Source organism: Micropterus salmoides, unplaced genomic scaffold (assembly GCF_014851395.1).
Source record: "Micropterus salmoides isolate LMB-PRFRI ecotype aquatic unplaced genomic scaffold, ASM1485139v1 Ms_hic_scaffold_9, whole genome shotgun sequence".
NCBI lineage: Eukaryota > Metazoa > Chordata > Actinopteri > Centrarchiformes > Centrarchidae > Micropterus > Micropterus salmoides.
Genome location: NW_024044681.1, coordinates 25,826,859 through 25,845,916, shown reverse-complemented (window position 1 = coordinate 25,845,916; position 19,058 = coordinate 25,826,859). Strand labels below are relative to the sequence as shown.

The 19,058-nt window shown below is 41.4% G+C and overlaps 1 protein-coding gene across 4 annotated transcripts in view; it reads right to left on the bottom strand.

The window, feature by feature from the left end:
* ltbp3 (latent transforming growth factor beta binding protein 3) overlaps positions 1 to 18,176 on the bottom strand; it is a 37,129-nt gene extending 18,953 nt beyond the window's left edge. For all 4 annotated transcript variants that reach the window (XM_038708744.1, XM_038708747.1, XM_038708746.1 and 1 more), the window contains exons 1-6: positions 17,560 to 18,176; positions 2,589 to 2,852; positions 2,309 to 2,472; positions 2,112 to 2,217; positions 389 to 475; positions 69 to 185 (exon numbers count right to left, since the gene is read on the bottom strand). In XM_038708744.1, the coding sequence (XP_038564672.1) occupies positions 69 to 185; positions 389 to 475; positions 2,112 to 2,217; positions 2,309 to 2,472; positions 2,589 to 2,852; positions 17,560 to 17,797 (976 nt within the window). In that variant the 5' untranslated portion in view covers positions 17,798 to 18,176. The remainder of the gene's footprint in view (positions 1 to 68; positions 186 to 388; positions 476 to 2,111; positions 2,218 to 2,308; positions 2,473 to 2,588; positions 2,853 to 17,559) is intronic.
* Positions 18,177 to 19,058: the final 882 nt, after the last annotated feature.

Sequence of the window (19,058 nt, the reverse complement as noted above, 5' to 3'; positions counted from 1 at the left end):
CATTTTGGAATGAAAATGTAATGTCAAAAGCAGAGAAGAGACAAAACCCAGAAAGGCCTCTTACTCACCAACACATTGATTCCTGTCAAACACCAAACCGGCCTTGCAGGAACATTTGAAGCTGCCTAGTGTGTTCAAACAGTCTCCATTCTGACAGACACCCTGCATGGAGCACTCGTTGATATCTTCAAGATTGAGGGGGGGGAATGAAAAGCTTATTCTGATATACTGTCTAGGATGGTATCTATTTAGATTGCAAGTGATACCAGAGCTTTATCACATGGGAACTGCTGTTTAATAAGTATATAAAAAGTGGAAATTATATAAGCAAAACTGAGTTCTTAGTTGTAATTTGTCGTTGTTATAAGATACATCCTGCCTGTGTTACCTTGACAGTGAGTGCTGTTGAATCTTTTATAGCCTTGTGGGCAGGTAGAGCCGTAGTCTTCCACAATGGTTTGCTTGACTGATGCATCTGAGGGTGGAGAAGATAGGGCAAATCGCAGAGGTGAAGGTTAGAAAAACCTGAGTGAAATAGCGCTTCTGTAGAGAGAAGGGCTGCAGGTGGATGATACAAGCAATACAAACCCTACCCAACAATCTACTTTAAAAATCGTTACTGTAGAAGTTTGAACACTTAATATAACAGTAAACAGTAAAGAGTGAATTCCTGAAGAGCAACTTCTACAAAATCTGGAAATGTTAAAGATTTTAAAAAGTCAGAAAATTTACAGGACATTTAGCCATTATCTTTAAGCAATCACACCCTTGCCTTAATCAACTGCATTTCATGCTCGCATACCTGCATTTCTAAATCTCACTAATTAACATGTTACAGCTTGTTTGTTTATTCCGTACAAAAAAATCAAAGCGTTAAAACATTTGTCATTTGTCATTTTACCAGGTAGCAATGTCAGGTGTAAAAAAATAGCGGCTTTTGTTACTGTTAGATAGAGCAAGACGAGTTGTCCTCATTTCCAGTCTCTGTGCTAAGCTAAAGTTAAGTAAACTGGCTGCTGGCTTCATATTTGCCGTACAGATATGAGTGGTATCAATCTTCTCATCTAACTGTCAACCAGAAAACTAATAAGCGTATTTCCAAAATACTCTTTTAACATTTCTTCTTTCTTTGCTTTTCTTTTTCTAATACTTTTTATGAGGTCTTTGATGAAGTGTAGCTTGGCAGAGAATAGACTAGAAAAGTTTTCATGAGGTTTGAACTCATAACAATGTATTATTCTTGTTCTTATTTTTGACCCTAAATGAGGCTTGAACTGAATGTTTTACTTTCCATTAGGGAGTAAAAGACATGTAAGGCAGTTTTATTAGAGAGCTGTGGGAAGAATGCGCTCACATGAACATTTTGAGAGCACAATGAAAAGAGGGGCAAGATCACAGCTTACTTTGGCCATTTTCATTAAAAAAGACGAGCTTTTAAATGGATATGAATGTAACTAAACAGACAGCACTCCAGGCAGGAATCCAGTAATCTAAAGACTAACCAGACGTACAGTATCAGGTTTTGTCAATGGCAGCATTGTCTGACTCAGAACTGAGAGATGGAATAATAGAGGAGTGGAAAAACGTGAGTAGCCAAGATTTTCTTGAAATTCAATCTTCAGCAATGTGATGACAGTTCTGCACTGGGCAGGCCCATAGGAACACGCTTAAGTAGAGGGTTATTTTCCACATTCTCTTTTTCTGTCTCACTGTCTGTGTGTGATTCCCGTAATTTATTCCGCTTTCTCCTTCACTTACTTCCTACCCCACCTTACACTAACTATCATGTACACATTCAAACACTTTTTTTTTATAGAAGTATGAAGTGATTGTTTTAATCCAGGGCCATAATTTCATAAGGTGGAAGGTATAAATTGCTGGGAATGCTTTTTGAGTTTTGGCTCAAAAAGCAATATTTTATTCTCAGGAACACACAAGATGTAGATTGGATAAAACTCTACAAGGGACTACTATAAAAAAAAACAATTTGTTGCACTTCCACATCTGAATAAAAAACCAAGAGTAAACACAGAGTGGGTGGCATCTTCAAACCTGGAGAAAGTGAATTAGAGCTAAGTAGAGCAGATTTCTTGTAGCACACTGTAACTCACTTGGTAGTTTGGGGCACTGGTAACACTTGTTTTGTCCCCATGAATTCCCCACACTGCCACAGCAATCCTCCTGATTGGTCAGAACAGGAAGCGGGGTGCTGGCGCACTTAAGCAAGACACGACAAAGAAATCAGTGGAAAATGACAAAAGAAACAGTTTCAGGATTGTCCATCACTGCAGCTTGTGTCTAAACTCACAGCCTGCTTGGGTGTGGTCTCCTGAAAGCATCGCCCCTTTGGTTTGTGTCTGGATGGGATAAGGCGTGGCCCTGCCTTGTGAGGAGGCTTGACGTCTGATTGGTCAAGAGGATGAATCACTACAGAGGTGTCTGGTGTGTGGTGAACACGTACATTAATCTGCACTGAAAATAGAGAAAAGGAAGAGATTACAGGAACAAAATGTATCTCATATATTTCCCCAATCCCTCAAAACTAAGAGAGATGCAAAAGTTCATTAGTTGTAGTAAATGACAGATACCTTCAGATGAGTGGTGCCCTACTTGTGTGTAGGGTAGGGTGAAAACTGAGTGTGTTTGTGTCAACTGGGTACGCCCTATGCCTGATTGCTCCCCCAGTTTCAGGACGTCCGAGTAGACGGGCTGCTTGTTGCCTCGCGCTGCCTGAGCGTGCTGCGTCTGTTGGACTGGAAACTGGCAGAGCCGACCGGTGAAACCGTGTGGGCACAGGCAGTGCTTTCTCGAGCTGCATACTCCTCCGTTCATACACGTCAGGGGACACACAACTGCAGAGAGAGAGAAAGAGGGAGACTCATACCGAGACGGACAGACACTCCCCCAGGTCAACAGTTCATAGCTATGAATCATATCAGATGAGTGGAAGAGGAAAAACTTGTGAGCACACAAGCAAATAAGTTATAAAACCCCCAAAAATGAGAGTTAGGAAAACGTATTGCTCAGGAAAACGTCAGATCCACCAAGACGTTTATTCATGATTTATTCATGAGTCTGGAATTGATCATTTTGGATCCATTTGCCTCAGAGACGGACAGATGTTCATAATGATTGTGTGAACAGCCTGATGATTTAGTGTTACGTCACATAAATTCGGCAGACAGACAGAAATGTTGTTGTCATGAGCAGGGCTACGTAGAATATTCACTTTGAAGTGTACCACTGTAAAAGTCACATCAGCTTGACAGACTAACAGGTCCCTCCAGCCAGTCAGCAGCAGTGCCTGAGTAAGAAAGCAGGTAAAGTCACTGATCTGTTTAACAGCTTTATTCTGACATATGGGAAAAATCTTGAAATCTATGGGAAAGCTGCTGGTTGGAGAGAGTTTCACTGTATATATCTATTCACGGCGGTTTTATTGGGTCCCCCATTGTGTTTATTTTAAGTCCAGTTGTTTTCGAAATTCCCACAATAGAACAATCAGAGGAAAGAAGGAGAAAGCGAGAGAGCAGGGCTGTGGGGAAAACTGCAAGCAAGGAATGAATCCAGGGAGAGATTTGAGGGAAAACTGAAACCAAACAACACTGCTAGCAGTTCTACTATGACAGCTAAGGAAGTAATAGTGAAAGTTCAGTCAGGAACAGCATTCTTTACACATGCTAGGGCTAGGTGACCAATATTCCTGAGTTTCAGCATCACTACCAAATATGGGTTTTTTTTGTCATTTAATCAAAGCAGCCAAACTCCTGAAAATGATGTAATCCTTATTTTCTACATAAACATCTTAAACTAAACAGCCATAAAAGTACTTAAGAACAAAATACAGAATAAATCATTATTCACTAATTAAATATGTGATTAAAGTTGAAGTCGATCAAAAGTAAAATAATAGACAACAATTTCGATAAATTATCAAGCAGTTGCCAAGCAAACTGCACAAACAGTGAAGTGTGTTTTTACATGTTTTGTACAGATAAAGCAAATGAAAGTGTTAATTGCAAGCTTTAGAGGTGCTGGTGGGTGGATTTTGTAACCATTTCATAGAGTCAGGCTAGCTGTTACCAGTCTTTACACTAAGCTAAGCTAACCTGACCTAAGCTAATCAGCTGCTGGCTGTTTTCCCTCGTTTCCAGTCTTTGTGCTAAGCTAGGCTAACCACCTGCTAGCTGTTTCCTGTTTCCAGTCTTTGTGCTAAGCTAGTCTAACCACCTGCTAGCTGTTTCCTGTTTCCAGTCTTTGTGCCAAGCTATAGTCTTATTTAATGGATAGATATGAGACTGATCTTCTCATCTTACTCTTTGCCAGTAAGCAAATAAGCGTATTTCATATGTTTGGGTTTTGGACTGTTGATCAGACAAAAGTAACTGATTGAGGAAGTCAATTTGGGCGTTTTTCAGTATTTACTGATGAAATTTTGTAGACTATATAAAAGGCAGATTAACTATTTTCACTTAACCCAATCACTTTACTCCACATTATTCCATCTTTTACTATGGTTACAGACAAAACATTTATCAAGTGCAATACTCTTTTTCATGTTTTCTCAGCATTATTCCACCCATCTCTTTGTTAATCTCATTTCCTGAGGCCATGTCCAATCTAATCATAACGTCCTTGTCAAATATACACCCCATACGCTCAACATCGTATTGCCTTTCAGCAAACAGCAACATTCCTCTTCCTTCTGCAAAGACCTTGCTAAACACTGAGGGTTACCATTTTCCATCATGCGTCCTACATCAACTCTGCATTATCACTCAGTTGTTGAAAAGTTGTAATGCAGTACTGAGGTTTACAGCAAAATAATGTGTATGAAACACAATTCATTCAATTGCATTTGTTGGTTTCTATGCATTGAACTACCACTCCTGCTTCCATTGCTACTACTTCAAATATAACAAATACAACAACAATAAATAACATTACTAGCAGTACTCTACTACAACCAGTGTCAGGTGTTTATCGATACATTGCAGCTAAGCAACAAAAGACAAACGGAGTTAAGTTTGGGAGAGAACGTATGGCTCACTAATGTTCTTTTTCCTTTTGGTACTTTTGGTATTTTTCAATATAATGTATCATATGCTGACCTGGACAGTAAACACGAGAGGAGAGGAGAGGAGAGGAGAGGAGAGGAGAGGAGAGGCCTCTTTCTGCTGCTGAGCCAAGTGTGCACACATGGAAGTAATTGTGGACTGCCATGGAGTCTGGGCTATGGCGTAATTAGGGGACTAGATCACTTTAAACACAGCGGGGACATCCTCGCATAGCGAAAGTCAGGCAGAAAAATTAAAGGACCTCAGTGAGACACACAACTAGTAGTGTCAATTTTTTTAATCTGAAGCAAGACGGATACTTCAGAAGCAGCCTTCCACTACCTAACACCTTCTGACAGTGGTTTTTAACCACTAGGACAGCATGAGTGCAGGCAGCAACATGCAGAATCGAGCTGGAAGGCCCAGCCATGGCAGGAAGAAGAAGAAGAACAGCACTGTATGGTTCAGATTTCATCCCAGTACTGGATTTAGAACGAGAGGAGACTGGGAAAATGCGGGGGTTGAAAATTAGGATTGCAGACACAGAAAGTCAGGAAAAAAATATCTTTCCAAATGTGATTACACAATCTAAACCCACAGAGACTGCAGAGACGGCATACAGTAGGGAAAGTCTGGGCCGAGGCACCGTCTGGCTGGGAAGGTGTCTGAATGAGACCGGCACTCTGATATAGCACAGCCAGGGTCAGTGCCATAGTAATGAACACAAAGGAAAGGAGAGGGATCAGATGACTTGGGTGGGGATCGTGAGAATGAGATCTGTTGAGAAATGAACCCAGTGTGATGTCATGCAACACGTGGTGCAAAGTACAAAATACTACTGCAACTGTTAGCACACCTCTTTCAAGGGACACCAATTCCACTACCTCAACTCAGGACATCTGCTGCTCTACAGACCAGATGCCCAACAGTATATCTCACATGGAACACACTTGCTCATGGCTGTTATTTCTGTGACATGAAACACACTGTTTTATCCATTTCATATGTCGACTAAAACAGGAAATACACAAAAAATGTGTAACTTATGTAGCATTAATGGGATTTGATGGCGGAAGGATTCCTTGCTTTTGTCTCACTGTGCAATTTATTTGTACGCTGCAATCTGATATATCTGATGTCTACAAGATCATTATCTCTTCGCCTCTAAGGTTGGGAAATATACCTCTTAAGATGTGCAAAGTGAGATGGCAGTGCTATCTAATCTACACGTTGTAACTTATGTAACTTTATTTATAAGTCCCTGACTTCATTATAAACACAGAATTGGATTATCAAATATTAAATATCCACTCAAATATCCAGTCTCAATTTCTTGTATTTTATGTATCATGTCACTTGTTGCTAACTTGATTAGCTTGTTGTTAGTTATCTTGCCTAATGTTCAGCATGTTTTTCCACACATAGCCATAAAGATATAGCAAATGTTAATATAATACCTAAACCCCCTGAACATTAAACACGTCCATATTCAGGGGAGAGGTGGGTTTCCAGATTCATCCCAGCTCCACACAGCATCAAAAAGCTCTCAACAACAGGTGGCATTACAACTGAACTTCAAGTCTACAGCAATCTGATTATTGGATTCTCATTTAAATCAGTTGTCTCATGCCTACGGGGACTGAATCATTTACATGTCATCATAACACTCACTGACTCCTCTCTTTCTTTAAAGCTTTAGCCACACTGGCTACACAATGCACACTCTAATGCTTTCTGCAGATCTTGTGAAAGGGTGTGTTCGTCCGTGTGTGTGAGAGCTATTAAGCGGAGGGTGTACCGTCTCCTGGAGAGCCACTGTGGTTAGGTGACTGCACCACATTACATACTGAAAAGTGCACAAAGCTCTAAAGTTGAGATCATAACAAGGATTTTACTTTCCAGCGGACTTTCCATTTAAATCATCACCTCTGAGTTCATTAGCAGGATTTATGATCCAAAGTCACTCACTGACTCTCCTCGTCAGGTAGCTTAACTTCTCATAGTCAGCCGCCCTCTGTTCTGTACCACGCCTTTGTCTTTGTGGATCTAACACATTCCTGAGACTAGAGGTGGTGTGTTATTAAAAATCAAACGCACCTAAGAGCTCTGAATGAATGCGAGGCATGAACAGGGTTTGATGGCTGAATGGTGGGGGGAGGGACATGTAGATGTAAAGCAGTTTCGTGGACCTTATTTTCCACATGTGCTAGTCAAAGAAAATGGAATTTGCATCCGCACAAAGTAGTGATTCAATAACTTTATCCAATGTAATTAACAATTTGAATGAAGACATAGAGCACTGCCAATGAATATATAGTTGAATTCTTCCCAAAAATGGCTTCAGTCAGCTAAGAGAACATTCAAAGTTGACTTTATCCGGAGACATCATGGCTGTGAAACCTAATTTAATATTGAACCTCAGCTTACAGGTATGTTCCAAGATGGCCACGAAGCATATCATTTTCCCATGCAGCACTCAGTCCCTCTAGAGGAGTGAAGTGAACTGAGTTAAGACTAAAAAAAAGTGGTGAAAGAAGAGGCAAAGTCTTTGTCTTGAAGCTCTTCTTGTCAGACTGTTTCATGTGACATGTGAGTGAGAGCATTTTCTTTATAATGTCATGATTCACTCCATGAGGAGAGAGACAGATCTCCACACAGCATGAGGCGGTAGAGGGAAGATATCTTTGCCATATACAGTATATGACATATCTGAGGAAGTGAGGGAATAAAGCATAAAGAGGCAGAGAGGAGAAATGTAAAAATCCAGAGAATTAAAACGAATGTGAAGTTTCAGTGGGATTTTTGTGATTCCCAGAAACATTTTTTCTTTTAAGAAAAACATACAGTACATTCCTCAATTACTAAGTAAGCAAGTCTAGTGTAACTAGACCATTTATGTCCATGAAAACACATAAAGACAAATTCACACATTTTTCATATTTTTACCAAATTACAGGTAATAATCGGTAGTTGAAAATGATGTCCTTTTATGTAAGCTGAACAGAAAAATGTCTTTGTACAGGCATGCATATGTGTGTAATTACAGAAAGAAAGTAAGCAAGAAAGAAAGAATGAAAGAAAGGTTGCCCTTTGAGTTCCCTGTGACCACCCACCCACTCACTCCAGTCTGTCTGGAGATGACGCATCTTCAGCCCCCTCCCTCCATAGCGTCTTTTCAGCCGCAGCCGCACCCTCCCAGCACAAAAACAACAAATTACAGCCCTACAGACCACATTTCAAAAGCGCCCCAGCTCACTGAACTGACTGAAAGCTACTGAAGACATCATCTCTCACCATAAGGACGATACAATGGCCTGATCTGGGCCTTTCTTTGAACAGTCATATCCTGGTGGAATTACAAACAGCAATTTACAAAGTCTGCAAGAATCAGACACAACAATCTGTAATGATGCTCACTGAGTCACTTTCACTATGATTCAGTCCCAGTCTGAATCAATCCACTCGTGCCTTAATCGATGCCATCAACACTTTTTTGGTCAACGTGATCATTTTCAAGGTCATGTCAGCTGATTCAGAAATACACTGGTGGAGTGTTCCTATTGTTATAATGTAACAATGATACATGACGAAGACTTCGTGCCTAACTAAACACAGCGCACTAAAACTCATGCTGCAGTGTCAACCACAGACTGTATGGTTTCAAACAAGGAAACTCTCACAAATTACCTCAACCTAAATGTAGAAACAAGTATATTTCGGTAGAATATTTTCAAACATATACTCAAACATCTTTTCTCTCTTACAACTTTTTATTGGGTCAGTCAGCACATCATTTGTCACCATCATCACATCATACATACTTCACCGTGACTTTGCCAGGCAACCACCAGAGACTCCAGGAAGTCTCCGCAACCCCCATGAAACCTCATCTTTTGTTTTTACATTACAGATTTTTTGGAGATCAAACAAATGAGATAACATGTCAATTAGCGAGCTTTAGAGCTGAAGGTAGATGGGTTTTGTTACCTTGAGAGTCCAGACATAACAAGGCTGGCTGTTTCTTACTGTTTCCAGCCTTTATTCTATGCTAAGCTAACTGTGTCCTGGTAGGAGACTGGTATCATCCTTTTCATCTAACTCTCGACAAGTAAGTGAATAAATGTATTTTCTAAAATGTCAAACTATTTCCACTATTTCTTATCAAAATATGTCAATATGTCCAACATTCACCAAGTTTCAGCTTTTCAATGGCTTTCACCAATTCGAGAGAAAATATCAGAATCTTTAGCGGGCTAGTAACTTGACTGTCTTTGACAGATTTGTTGTTGGGGGTATTTGCTGGGTATGTAGCATAAACTCGACTATTCTATACTTGTTTGCTTGAAATGGCAACCTATGGTGTGATATTACGGGGTATGAACCACCTGATCCCACAGAAATACGTTAAATGACAAGGATACAAGGCTGTTTATTTGTCATTATACAACACAAGGTTATATAACAAAACAAAAGTTTGTAGTCTCTTCATGCTACACACAGAACTTAACTGATAATTAAATGTGTATTAAATAATGGTAACATTACGCTAAACTAAAATAAAACAAAAGGCTATTTTACAGTTATTTATATATAAAGGCTATGTTTACACCCAGAACATTCTGCAGTGCATTTTTTTTTTATTTGTCTGGGAAATGTGAACAGCAGCAACAGGATAATATGGGGTATAATAAACATTAAAAAAGTCTACCATTTGGGAAAGTGTCCTTCATAGCTACATTTGAGCACCAAGCATGATCGATGTAAAACACATCTGGCACCTGCTCCCATTTCTCTTGGAGTTTTGCGCTAACAGCCGCCGAGAACTTGATCCGGGATGTTCACGGGGCAGGTGTCTGTAAAGATGTGGGCACAACAGTCTCTGATTTCCATTGCTTGGCCAACATGAGCGATTACTGCATCTGCCGTGGTACCTGGTCCAGCTGATCTGACTGGTAGATCGTGATCCGCTGCTCTTTAATCGAAAAACCCTGTCTTCATTTTCCAGACTGTACCACTCAGTGAGGCTCAACCGTACTGAGATGAGCTACAGGCAGTTAAAAGCTGCATAAAGCTACACTGTCGGGTGTTCAGTGATTTCGGCACTATGAGTGACCCTTTCACTTTACACAGTCATTTGATTAAATCTTATTGTCAAAAGATTCCATGAGTATTCCCCAATAAAGTATATTATTAATGTCCAACAGCATCTTCCATGACCTGAGAGAACCGTGACTAAACAACACTGGACCCAATAAACGGTAAACACAGCTGCTGTTTAAAAAGGGAATAGGGGAATGTGAATGGATGAGAATATGACGTGCTTTCCTTTACCATCAGCTCCAAAGCAGGAAACCGCATCCCCAAATACACCTACCATCGACTGGCACTGTCAGACCACATACCACACGGAGTGAGAAAGAGCGACGTATGAAGTGGGTCAGACTGCTGCAGCTGAGCCAGACGTTGGGAGTGAATGACATAATCACTGCCTTTTGAAAACACAAACCTGCGTACGCATTCCCCCTCCCCCTGTAGAACTCTGCGCTCCATCAACCCCCAGAAACTCTGAGCGGCCTCAGCCTCAGCTATCCAAACAATAGTGCTGCCCTTTGCCAGAGTCAACCACTGTCACCAAAAGGCATTCATTAGCTCTTGCAGTCAGCCTAAAACAACACTTTGTTAACATTACAGAAACTGGACGATGACGATGAGCACACTCCTCCTGAGAAAATGAAGCGGCAACTGTTAGGAAGACCAGGACAGATCTGAGTAAGGAAGTTTGCAATTATCCAAATCTAAATCACACTCTGCCTTGCACAATGTGATTTTCAAATGTCGTGGCAATATGCCAAGTGGTTTCCATAGTTCTTGGGAGGGCACAAATCCAGCGTCACTTCTGTCACTTCCCTCTTGCAGAGGTGTTTGTGGAAAGACAGCCAGAGAGTCAGACAGGATTTTGGCATGGATACAGATGATGTCATATAATGACTGTCTAAAAGCCTCAGCTATAGGGACTGGAAGGCAAACAGGTAAAGGAGTGCTGACAGTGCTCTGCTGAGATTATGTCAGATACCTGCCCTGCGGGATACTCAGCACTCAGCACTGGCGCGGATGACAGGTAATGTCTATAGACTGCACAGTCTGGCAGCAGGCAGCGCTGGCAGAGCCCGTGTTATTCTGTTTACCCTGGCTAATCGCTACAGCTACAGGGTCCTGCGCGGTGTGGGTGCAGTCCCTAGCGCTTGCATTCCTCTGCGCGGCTTTAAATAACTGCTCCGTTTCTCCCCCCTCGCTAAGCAAATGGGAGGAGGGTGTTAAAGATGGCAAAGAAGACTGTTTGTTTGAGCTGGGTTCAGTACACTGCTCTTGAGCACCAAACACACACACACACGCAAATATACACACTGTTCCTCTTGTGACGTTCCAGAAAACACCTAATTGCTGCTTTCTTCAATTGGCTTTTTTTAGCATGACACGGAAGAGTCTGATTTCATGGGAAATTCCTTCTCAGATCATGTGGATTTTCTCTCTGAATGAGTGTTGTGGTGCAATACTTACTATTGTTAACAGAGAAAGAAGTGACTGTGGACATTTTCATATGTTTGTTACATTGTTGGACTGTCAGACTGCTTTGAAGGTGACACTTGTAGACTCTGCTGGGAACTGTACCTGGATGATTTTTATGACTTTATGAGTCCTTTTTGAAAGTGACCTAAATCTAATCTACTAAAAATATTGTATATTACATCAACAACTTTTCATAGCATTTACAGTCTGTAAAGGTTCTACATAGGGATAGCGCCCTGCTTGTGAAACAGTGGTAAAAGGTTAATGAGAATGGCAGACTCCAAATAACCCATGTATTATTTTCCCAACATGCATAAATAGACAGGGAGAGGTGACAGAATGTGCCTCCATAAATATGAAAACCTTACAGCCTTGACAGGACTTAACGATCAACTTGCAAACACACATGATAAATACGCATTTCACCAAAAGTAAGAAGCTTTTAATAAGCTGCACGAGCAAGGGTGTGTTTGTGTTTGAGAGGGCGCGAGCACTGGAGCCGTGCCCAGCTTCGCCTCTGAGTTCAGTCCAACCTGTGGCAAAAATCCGGAGTGCTGCAGGTTTCTGGTCGCCTGTGTTAGACCGCCTTCTCCGAAGTTTGGCACGAGAGAAAGAAGAGTGTGTGGGGAAGAGCAGAGGGCTTTGAAAGGTAAAATAAACTCCCCTCCTAAATAGAGAGAAAGCAGAACTGAATTTGACTGACATGACTTCATTTTCAGGCTCCCATGGACCTCTGACCCATGCCAAGGGAAAAACCAAAACAAACCACAAAGCTACTACTGTCACTTTACTCTAAATACAAAACCACATGGGAAATCCTAAAATAGCCAAATCCACTTCTCATGATGCCCATTTTAGGGGGACGAGCCCAAATTGGAATATAAAAGACCACTTCCTGTGCAGCATGAGGCCCTGTGATTTTAGTTAAACCAGAAGAAGATGAGAATCTAGAGCCACCGGGACATCTGGAGCCCTGATATAGACGGGATGCTGCTGAGATGCAGAAGAGAGACGAAACTCAGAGGGCTGTCCAGGAGCTGAGCTGCTTCTGCTGTCAGTAAGGCTGATCGATGGGATGCCTCTGTGCTAGCAACGGCATGAAAAAATGAGACTTGGGCTGAAAACACACTTTAGTCAGAACAACCAAGGCATGTGCCCAGATACTGATTTTTATGTAACCACTTTCTTTTGAAAGGGTATCTTTAACGAAGACTAAAATATAACTCTTGCTGGACAAAGTGTGAGATAGATGCACACGCATAAACAAACTCCCTAGTCTCAAAGGAGCGAAATAGCAACCTTCTCCCTGTCCTAAAGTTCACACCTAGATTTCAACTGCTGAGGGTAAAAAAATTTTAAAAGTTGGTTATTTTGTCAGCAAGTCAATCTCAGGTTCCACAGAGATATGGAAGAGGACATGCAAGGGGATGAGCATGCAATGGTTCATTCAATTACAATTTTGTGTTTTAGAAATTGAACTCACAACCTTTCTCACGTCCCTCAAGATGCACTCGTTCTTTAATTCCTGACACAAACGATAACAATGCCTTCGCTGCAGAGCCCGATGATGACTTCCATACAGAAGATACGACGTGGAATCCACGAAAAAGGCATATCAGGCTGTGAATGTCAGCTTTTCTCTGCCTGCCAACGTGCCTGGGAGGCTTTCAAGTTTCCGTGCTTTCATCGGTTTCAGGAAGTGTAGAGTGAAATATATATCAGTATTAATGACACGTGGATTCCCTGGAAACACATGGCCAGCGCATGTCTGGCATACTTTACCTTCATTGCAAAGCATTGTGAAGTTAATGTCATGCAGACGTGCAGTCAGTGTTCACTTGTTAATGATAAAGTTCCCCAATGGTAAGTATGTACTGCTACATACTGCAGTACGATTGTAATTATTACAAGTGCCCCAGGAACAGTGTTTGACCATAGCGAAAAAAAAACTAGAAAATGACTCCTTTTGCATTAGAGTCAATGGAGCACAGCCATGAAAGTGTCGGACCTCAGTTAGAGAGAGTATATACTGCGCTGTGATTGGTCAGCTTTGTATTCGGGGCGTGGCTTAGCGAAGGGTCAATTTAAAATGAAGGGTGTTGTTCATCTGAGAATTATCACCTGACTTTGCAGTTCAATTCTTTCTCTTTTTTAATGTCTTACAGCTCATCGTTTTGCTTTTTCTGAAATCTTTTACTCAAAACCATAAATGTGGTACTTGATGAAAAGTCAGGGGTTCACCAAAGTCATTAAGATTCATCCTCTGTGAACTTTGAATGTCTATGCCAAATGTCATAGCATCCAATGGTACAATTGCCATCCTGAGAGTAACCCCGCTAGCATGGCTAAAAATATCAAACATTTGTTGGTAACACCTAGGAAATATGGGATTCACTAGCTTTCCTCTATTTCATATCACTGCAAGAACGTAAACTATTTCAAAACAACTCCTTAGAAGCACAAACCTCTGCCAACCCTGGCATGTTCTCTAGTTTGTTCTCCAGCTGTTTAGCCCTGGGATATCATTAAACCAGCTAAATTTAAGATAAAAATGTATTTCTAAACCCATAAACATTCCCTTAGGATTGAAAATATATGTTTCCGGAGCAGATGTATGCCATATAACAGCAATATCCCCAGTCTGAATTTCTTATCTCCAGGTTTTTGGTCACTTTATCCAGTTTGCCTGCCTGAAGGTTAAAAAAACTTTCTCTCTCTATACTTTCAAAGTTATGGCCATAAAAATTATATTCATCTCTGGCTGAATTCCCAAATCCAGATCACTACTAAAACCTGACTGTTTCTTGGCCCTCAACCTGTCCACCAAATTCCACCCAAATTCTTTACTGCCTGTGAAAAATCTTGTACATATTGAAGCACAAGGACTGAAAGGTATTGCTGCACTTCCACAAACTGACAGGAACTACATTTCTTTTGCGGAAAGGTTAGCTCAGTTTGGGGCTAGCTGTGATGACATCACAGCAGCTCAAATATGGAAAAGTCTTCATGTTGTTGCTGGTATAGCCATGGCCGTTTTAACACGGACGAGAGAAATTTCCACTTGTCCACACCACATTCCAGCCCTCACGCTGAACAACACACGTCTCCTCTCCAAACTGAATCCAGCCCTCCATCCCCTGCCGGAAAAAGTCATACAACGAGCGAGGAGCTTTTTTACAACAGCGTATTAGGGCCATTGTAGGTTTAAAAAAAACACGGAGCCAGGGGTGGGGTTTTATATTCCGAGAAAAAAGTCATACATTTACGAGAGAAAAAAACTCGGGGAAAATTGTGTTTTCCGAGTTTGTTTCATTCATTATTAGTATAAGACGAGAGTCAGTGCAGACAAGAGAAGAGGTGGAGCTTTCAGACAGTTAGGCAGATATGGGGGACTGCAATAAGCCACTTGAATGCATGTGTCACATCTTAGTCATTTGTAAAAGTCTGCAGTTCTTTCCCAATCTGTTATGCTTTTGGTCTTTGAACAGAAGGAAGTATCTCATAACACTGGTTGGTGAAAGTCGGCTGTTGTTATTAACATCTACCCTGCTTTCAGTAGACTACAGAGCCTTTGATAACACATGCACATCTAAATACAATTAGTATTTTCTGAGTTTTTTCAAATAAATTTACGACTTTAATCTCAGCAATTCTCAGTTTTGTTCTCTGGATATTACCCCCCTCACCTGGCTCCTTAATGTATTTACTATTTTTTTTTATCTACAATGGCCCTAAAACACCTTTGTACAGATACTTTGACTGCGAAATCCAGTAGTAGGTGACTGTAGAGCAACTTCACCATCCAGACCAAATGTGAGGCAGCATGAGATATTCCAGGAATTTAAAATGTCTCTCTTAAATTATTTGACACGGAAACTCCAAAAAGTTACGCACCACAGGGAAACAGGAGGAGAAGAGGGAGGACCGGTGGGCGAGCCATTCTACAGCACTACGCTGTGTCGAAGAGGAAGAACACTACAAGTAGGATTCACTTGACCTCGATTAAACCTGCTTACTTACACATGGGACAACCGATGAAAACAGCTGGAGAGGCTACATCTGCATGACCAACTACTACAACTTCTCTGTACCACAAAACTGTGTGTGATAACTGTAAGAAGCACCACAAACCTGCATCTTGTGGTCAATAACCTGCTTATGATTTATTCATACTGACGTCCTCATTGGCTTTCTATGGCCACAGATGAATGTAGGGCATTGCTTAAGAGCCATTTTTCACCCAGTGCTGCATCTTAGCTTCTCCTTTAAAAACAAACAACACCAGGGGTTTTAAAGATAAAGGATATGAGTTTTGAGGAGTCTGAGTTTACTGTGCTCTATTTCTTGCAAGACAGAAGAGAAAGGAAGGTGTGATGCTCACAGAAATATGAATATATATAAATATGAATGTGTTATCACATTCTGCTGTTATCTATAACCTATTCTTTTAGACATGTGCTATATAGGAATATTTTATATCAATTTATGAAACAAGGATAAAGTGACTTATAATTTACATTTTCTGATACAAAGGGAGAACTCAGTTATGGCACAGCAACACAAATGTTGTTGAGAAGTTGAAGCTCTTTCATCAGTTTTAAACTCACTTTATCATAAGTTCTATCACAACATGTCATTTCCTTGTTTAGTATCTTATTCTCTGAGTAACTCAGAGAAAAAGAGAACCAGTGAAATCCAGCTCTGGGCCGGAGACTGACGTAGACTGCAAGGCTCCACGTCTCACCACAGCTGATCTGATACAGTGCAGAAAGGCTGCACTCATACCAACCAGACACTGGAGTCGGTGGGGGGAAAGTATAGATCTTAGGAGTACATTTATATGCTACGTAATGAGCCATGCCTCAGTAATTAAAGTGTAAGATGGGAACGTTTTCCAGCGACGCAGTGGAGGGTAAACCCAGCTCACCTCATCTGAGCCACCTATTTATTTGCGGGGCAGAGTTTAGACCCATTTGACATAAATCTTAATGACATGAATTCACAGTCGATGTAACTAGCTGGTATAAACTTGATGTAAGTTGTAAAGAAGATAGGACCTTTTAAGGGAGTAAATGCCCTGAAAGAATCCCTTAAACTTAAGTTTTGATTATATTGGTTATTGTTTGGCTTATGATAACTTACAGAAGGCCTTAGTTGCCACAGTTAATGTTTCTACCAATTTTTACACAGAAGTGTGAAAGAAACAAAAGACACTTCATCATGGACTGTACTCAAGTATTGTGATACAGTATGTGCACTCTACTTGACCTGACTCACGATTGACTTCATCCACCACACTACAGAGGGAGAAATTGTACTTTTAACTCAAATACACTTAACTGACAACTGTAGTAGTTTCTTTGCAGGTAAAGCTTTTATAATATATGGTAAGATCATGAAACACAGCTTTAAGTACTTATACATTATAAAGTGTTAGAATGAGCACTGCCTTGGCCATCTTCATTGTGAGAACTTTCCCTTTTACACTGCTGGGGGGGTTGTATTTTTTTTGAATGCAGGACTTTTCCTTGCACTGCAGTAAAAATTGCCACTTTGCCTAATTAAGCGGTTGATTTAAATACTTTTTCCACCACTGCCTTGTAATAACACTAAAATCTGGGCTTAGCCTATATGATTATAGAATAGATGATTAATTAATATTAGGCCTGCCATGCAGTCAACGTTATAACATGTTTATCACTGAGATAGTGAATTACCTAGATTGTCTCGCTATGTAATTGTTTTCACACTATCCCACCACATAAAAAAATCTATTTATGAGCAACCAAACAGGCCACCGTCGCCTCTCCAAGGGCTCTATAGAGGAAAAACTATAAACCCAGAGGTCAGAGCAGCCCTTACAGTTAATCGCAGCAGCCTAATTATATCCCCTCATAAATAAACAGCATTGTTTTAGCGTCGCACCGTCACTCACCGACCCTGAAGCCCTGTCCGATGAGCGTGTCGGACGCCTGCCCGTTCTCCGCGATCAGCGTGGTGTTGTTGCCTTGCTCGCAGGTATCCTGACACTGTCCCTTCAGGCAGATCCGCTTGCAGATGAGAGGAGCGATGACCACCTTGAAGCGCTCCCGCGTGGAGGAGCGCTCCGCGCACCACACCAGCCTGTGGACGCTCAGCCAGATGACAAGCAGATGGGGGATCAGAGAGGGCATCCTGGCATCCTTCACTGCCCTCCACAGAGACCCGGGGACATGAAATCACAAGTTGAGGGGTTTCAGCTCCAGCTCAAAAGCGCCTGCTTTGATAACCGAGGTAGATTTTTGACGTCTCATACGTCGGGGGGACAAAGCGCGTCCTCCCTCCTGTTTTCTCCTTAAGTGGGGGGTGGGGGGAATCACTTCCCTTGCGTACCCAAGTGATCCGTTTGCAAAACTGACACGTTTGGCATCTTTAAAAGTGTCTTGGCGCCCTCGTCGCTGTTGTTTGAAACGCTGCCCCTCGCCTTTTGTCGCTCTTCCTTCTTCTCGCCTGTTGCTTTGGAGAGTTGGAGAGAGTTGCGTATGCGGGTTTGGGAGAGAAAGAAGGGAAGAGAGGGAGGAGAGGAGAAGGGGTGAGCCAACCCTCTCTGGAGAAACCTGGCTGCGGGCCAGCCAGGCGGTGCAGGAGCGAAGCTGAAAGTGGTTTCCTTGTTGGTTATTTCTCCTCACCCCCGCCACCCCCTCCTCTCCTGCCCCCACTCTGCAAATCATAGCTGCACAGCTGTGTGTGTCATTCCTAAAATAAAAAAATACTGACACAGATAACATACTGCTGTAGAGGTTCTGATGTATAAAAGTATTTATATGAGACTGTGACACTAAGAAACCCCTCTCTATTAAAGACTGTCCCTGCACACCATTATCTCTGTAGGCTACTGCTTAGAAATTAAATTATCATTTGCCTGTTTGTTCACCGCCAGGTGCTGATACCCAACCTCCAGTGACATTATCATGTCCATAAAAAAGCCTCAGACATAGTCCAAACCAGACATTTTCTGATATGGGTCATGGGGGTCAAGCTGAGGTCAGCATGAGGAGTTACTCAGCATGTAAGGAGGCAGCTGTGTGGACATCTAGCTTTTTATCTCATGACAGTTCAACATTTATTCACTTAGAGAGAAAAATAAATCAGTAGAGAGGCGAACACTATGTGACTGCACCACAGCTTTAAAGATGTGAGATCTGGTCATTATATTCAGTTTACCTGATATCACACATCATATCAAGTTATCTGTCGTAAACGTCACTCTCTAATGTACAACCTGTAGATTCACCTGGGCAAACGTGTTCTACCAATGCCTCTCAGTAAGTTAAAATGTGATAGCATTTTTTCCTAATGATAAACAAATGCTTTATTTAAGAAAAAACACAATACCACAATAGAAAAACACCAAATTTAAACCAAAAGTTCTACTCTCAATGTTTACCTAAATAA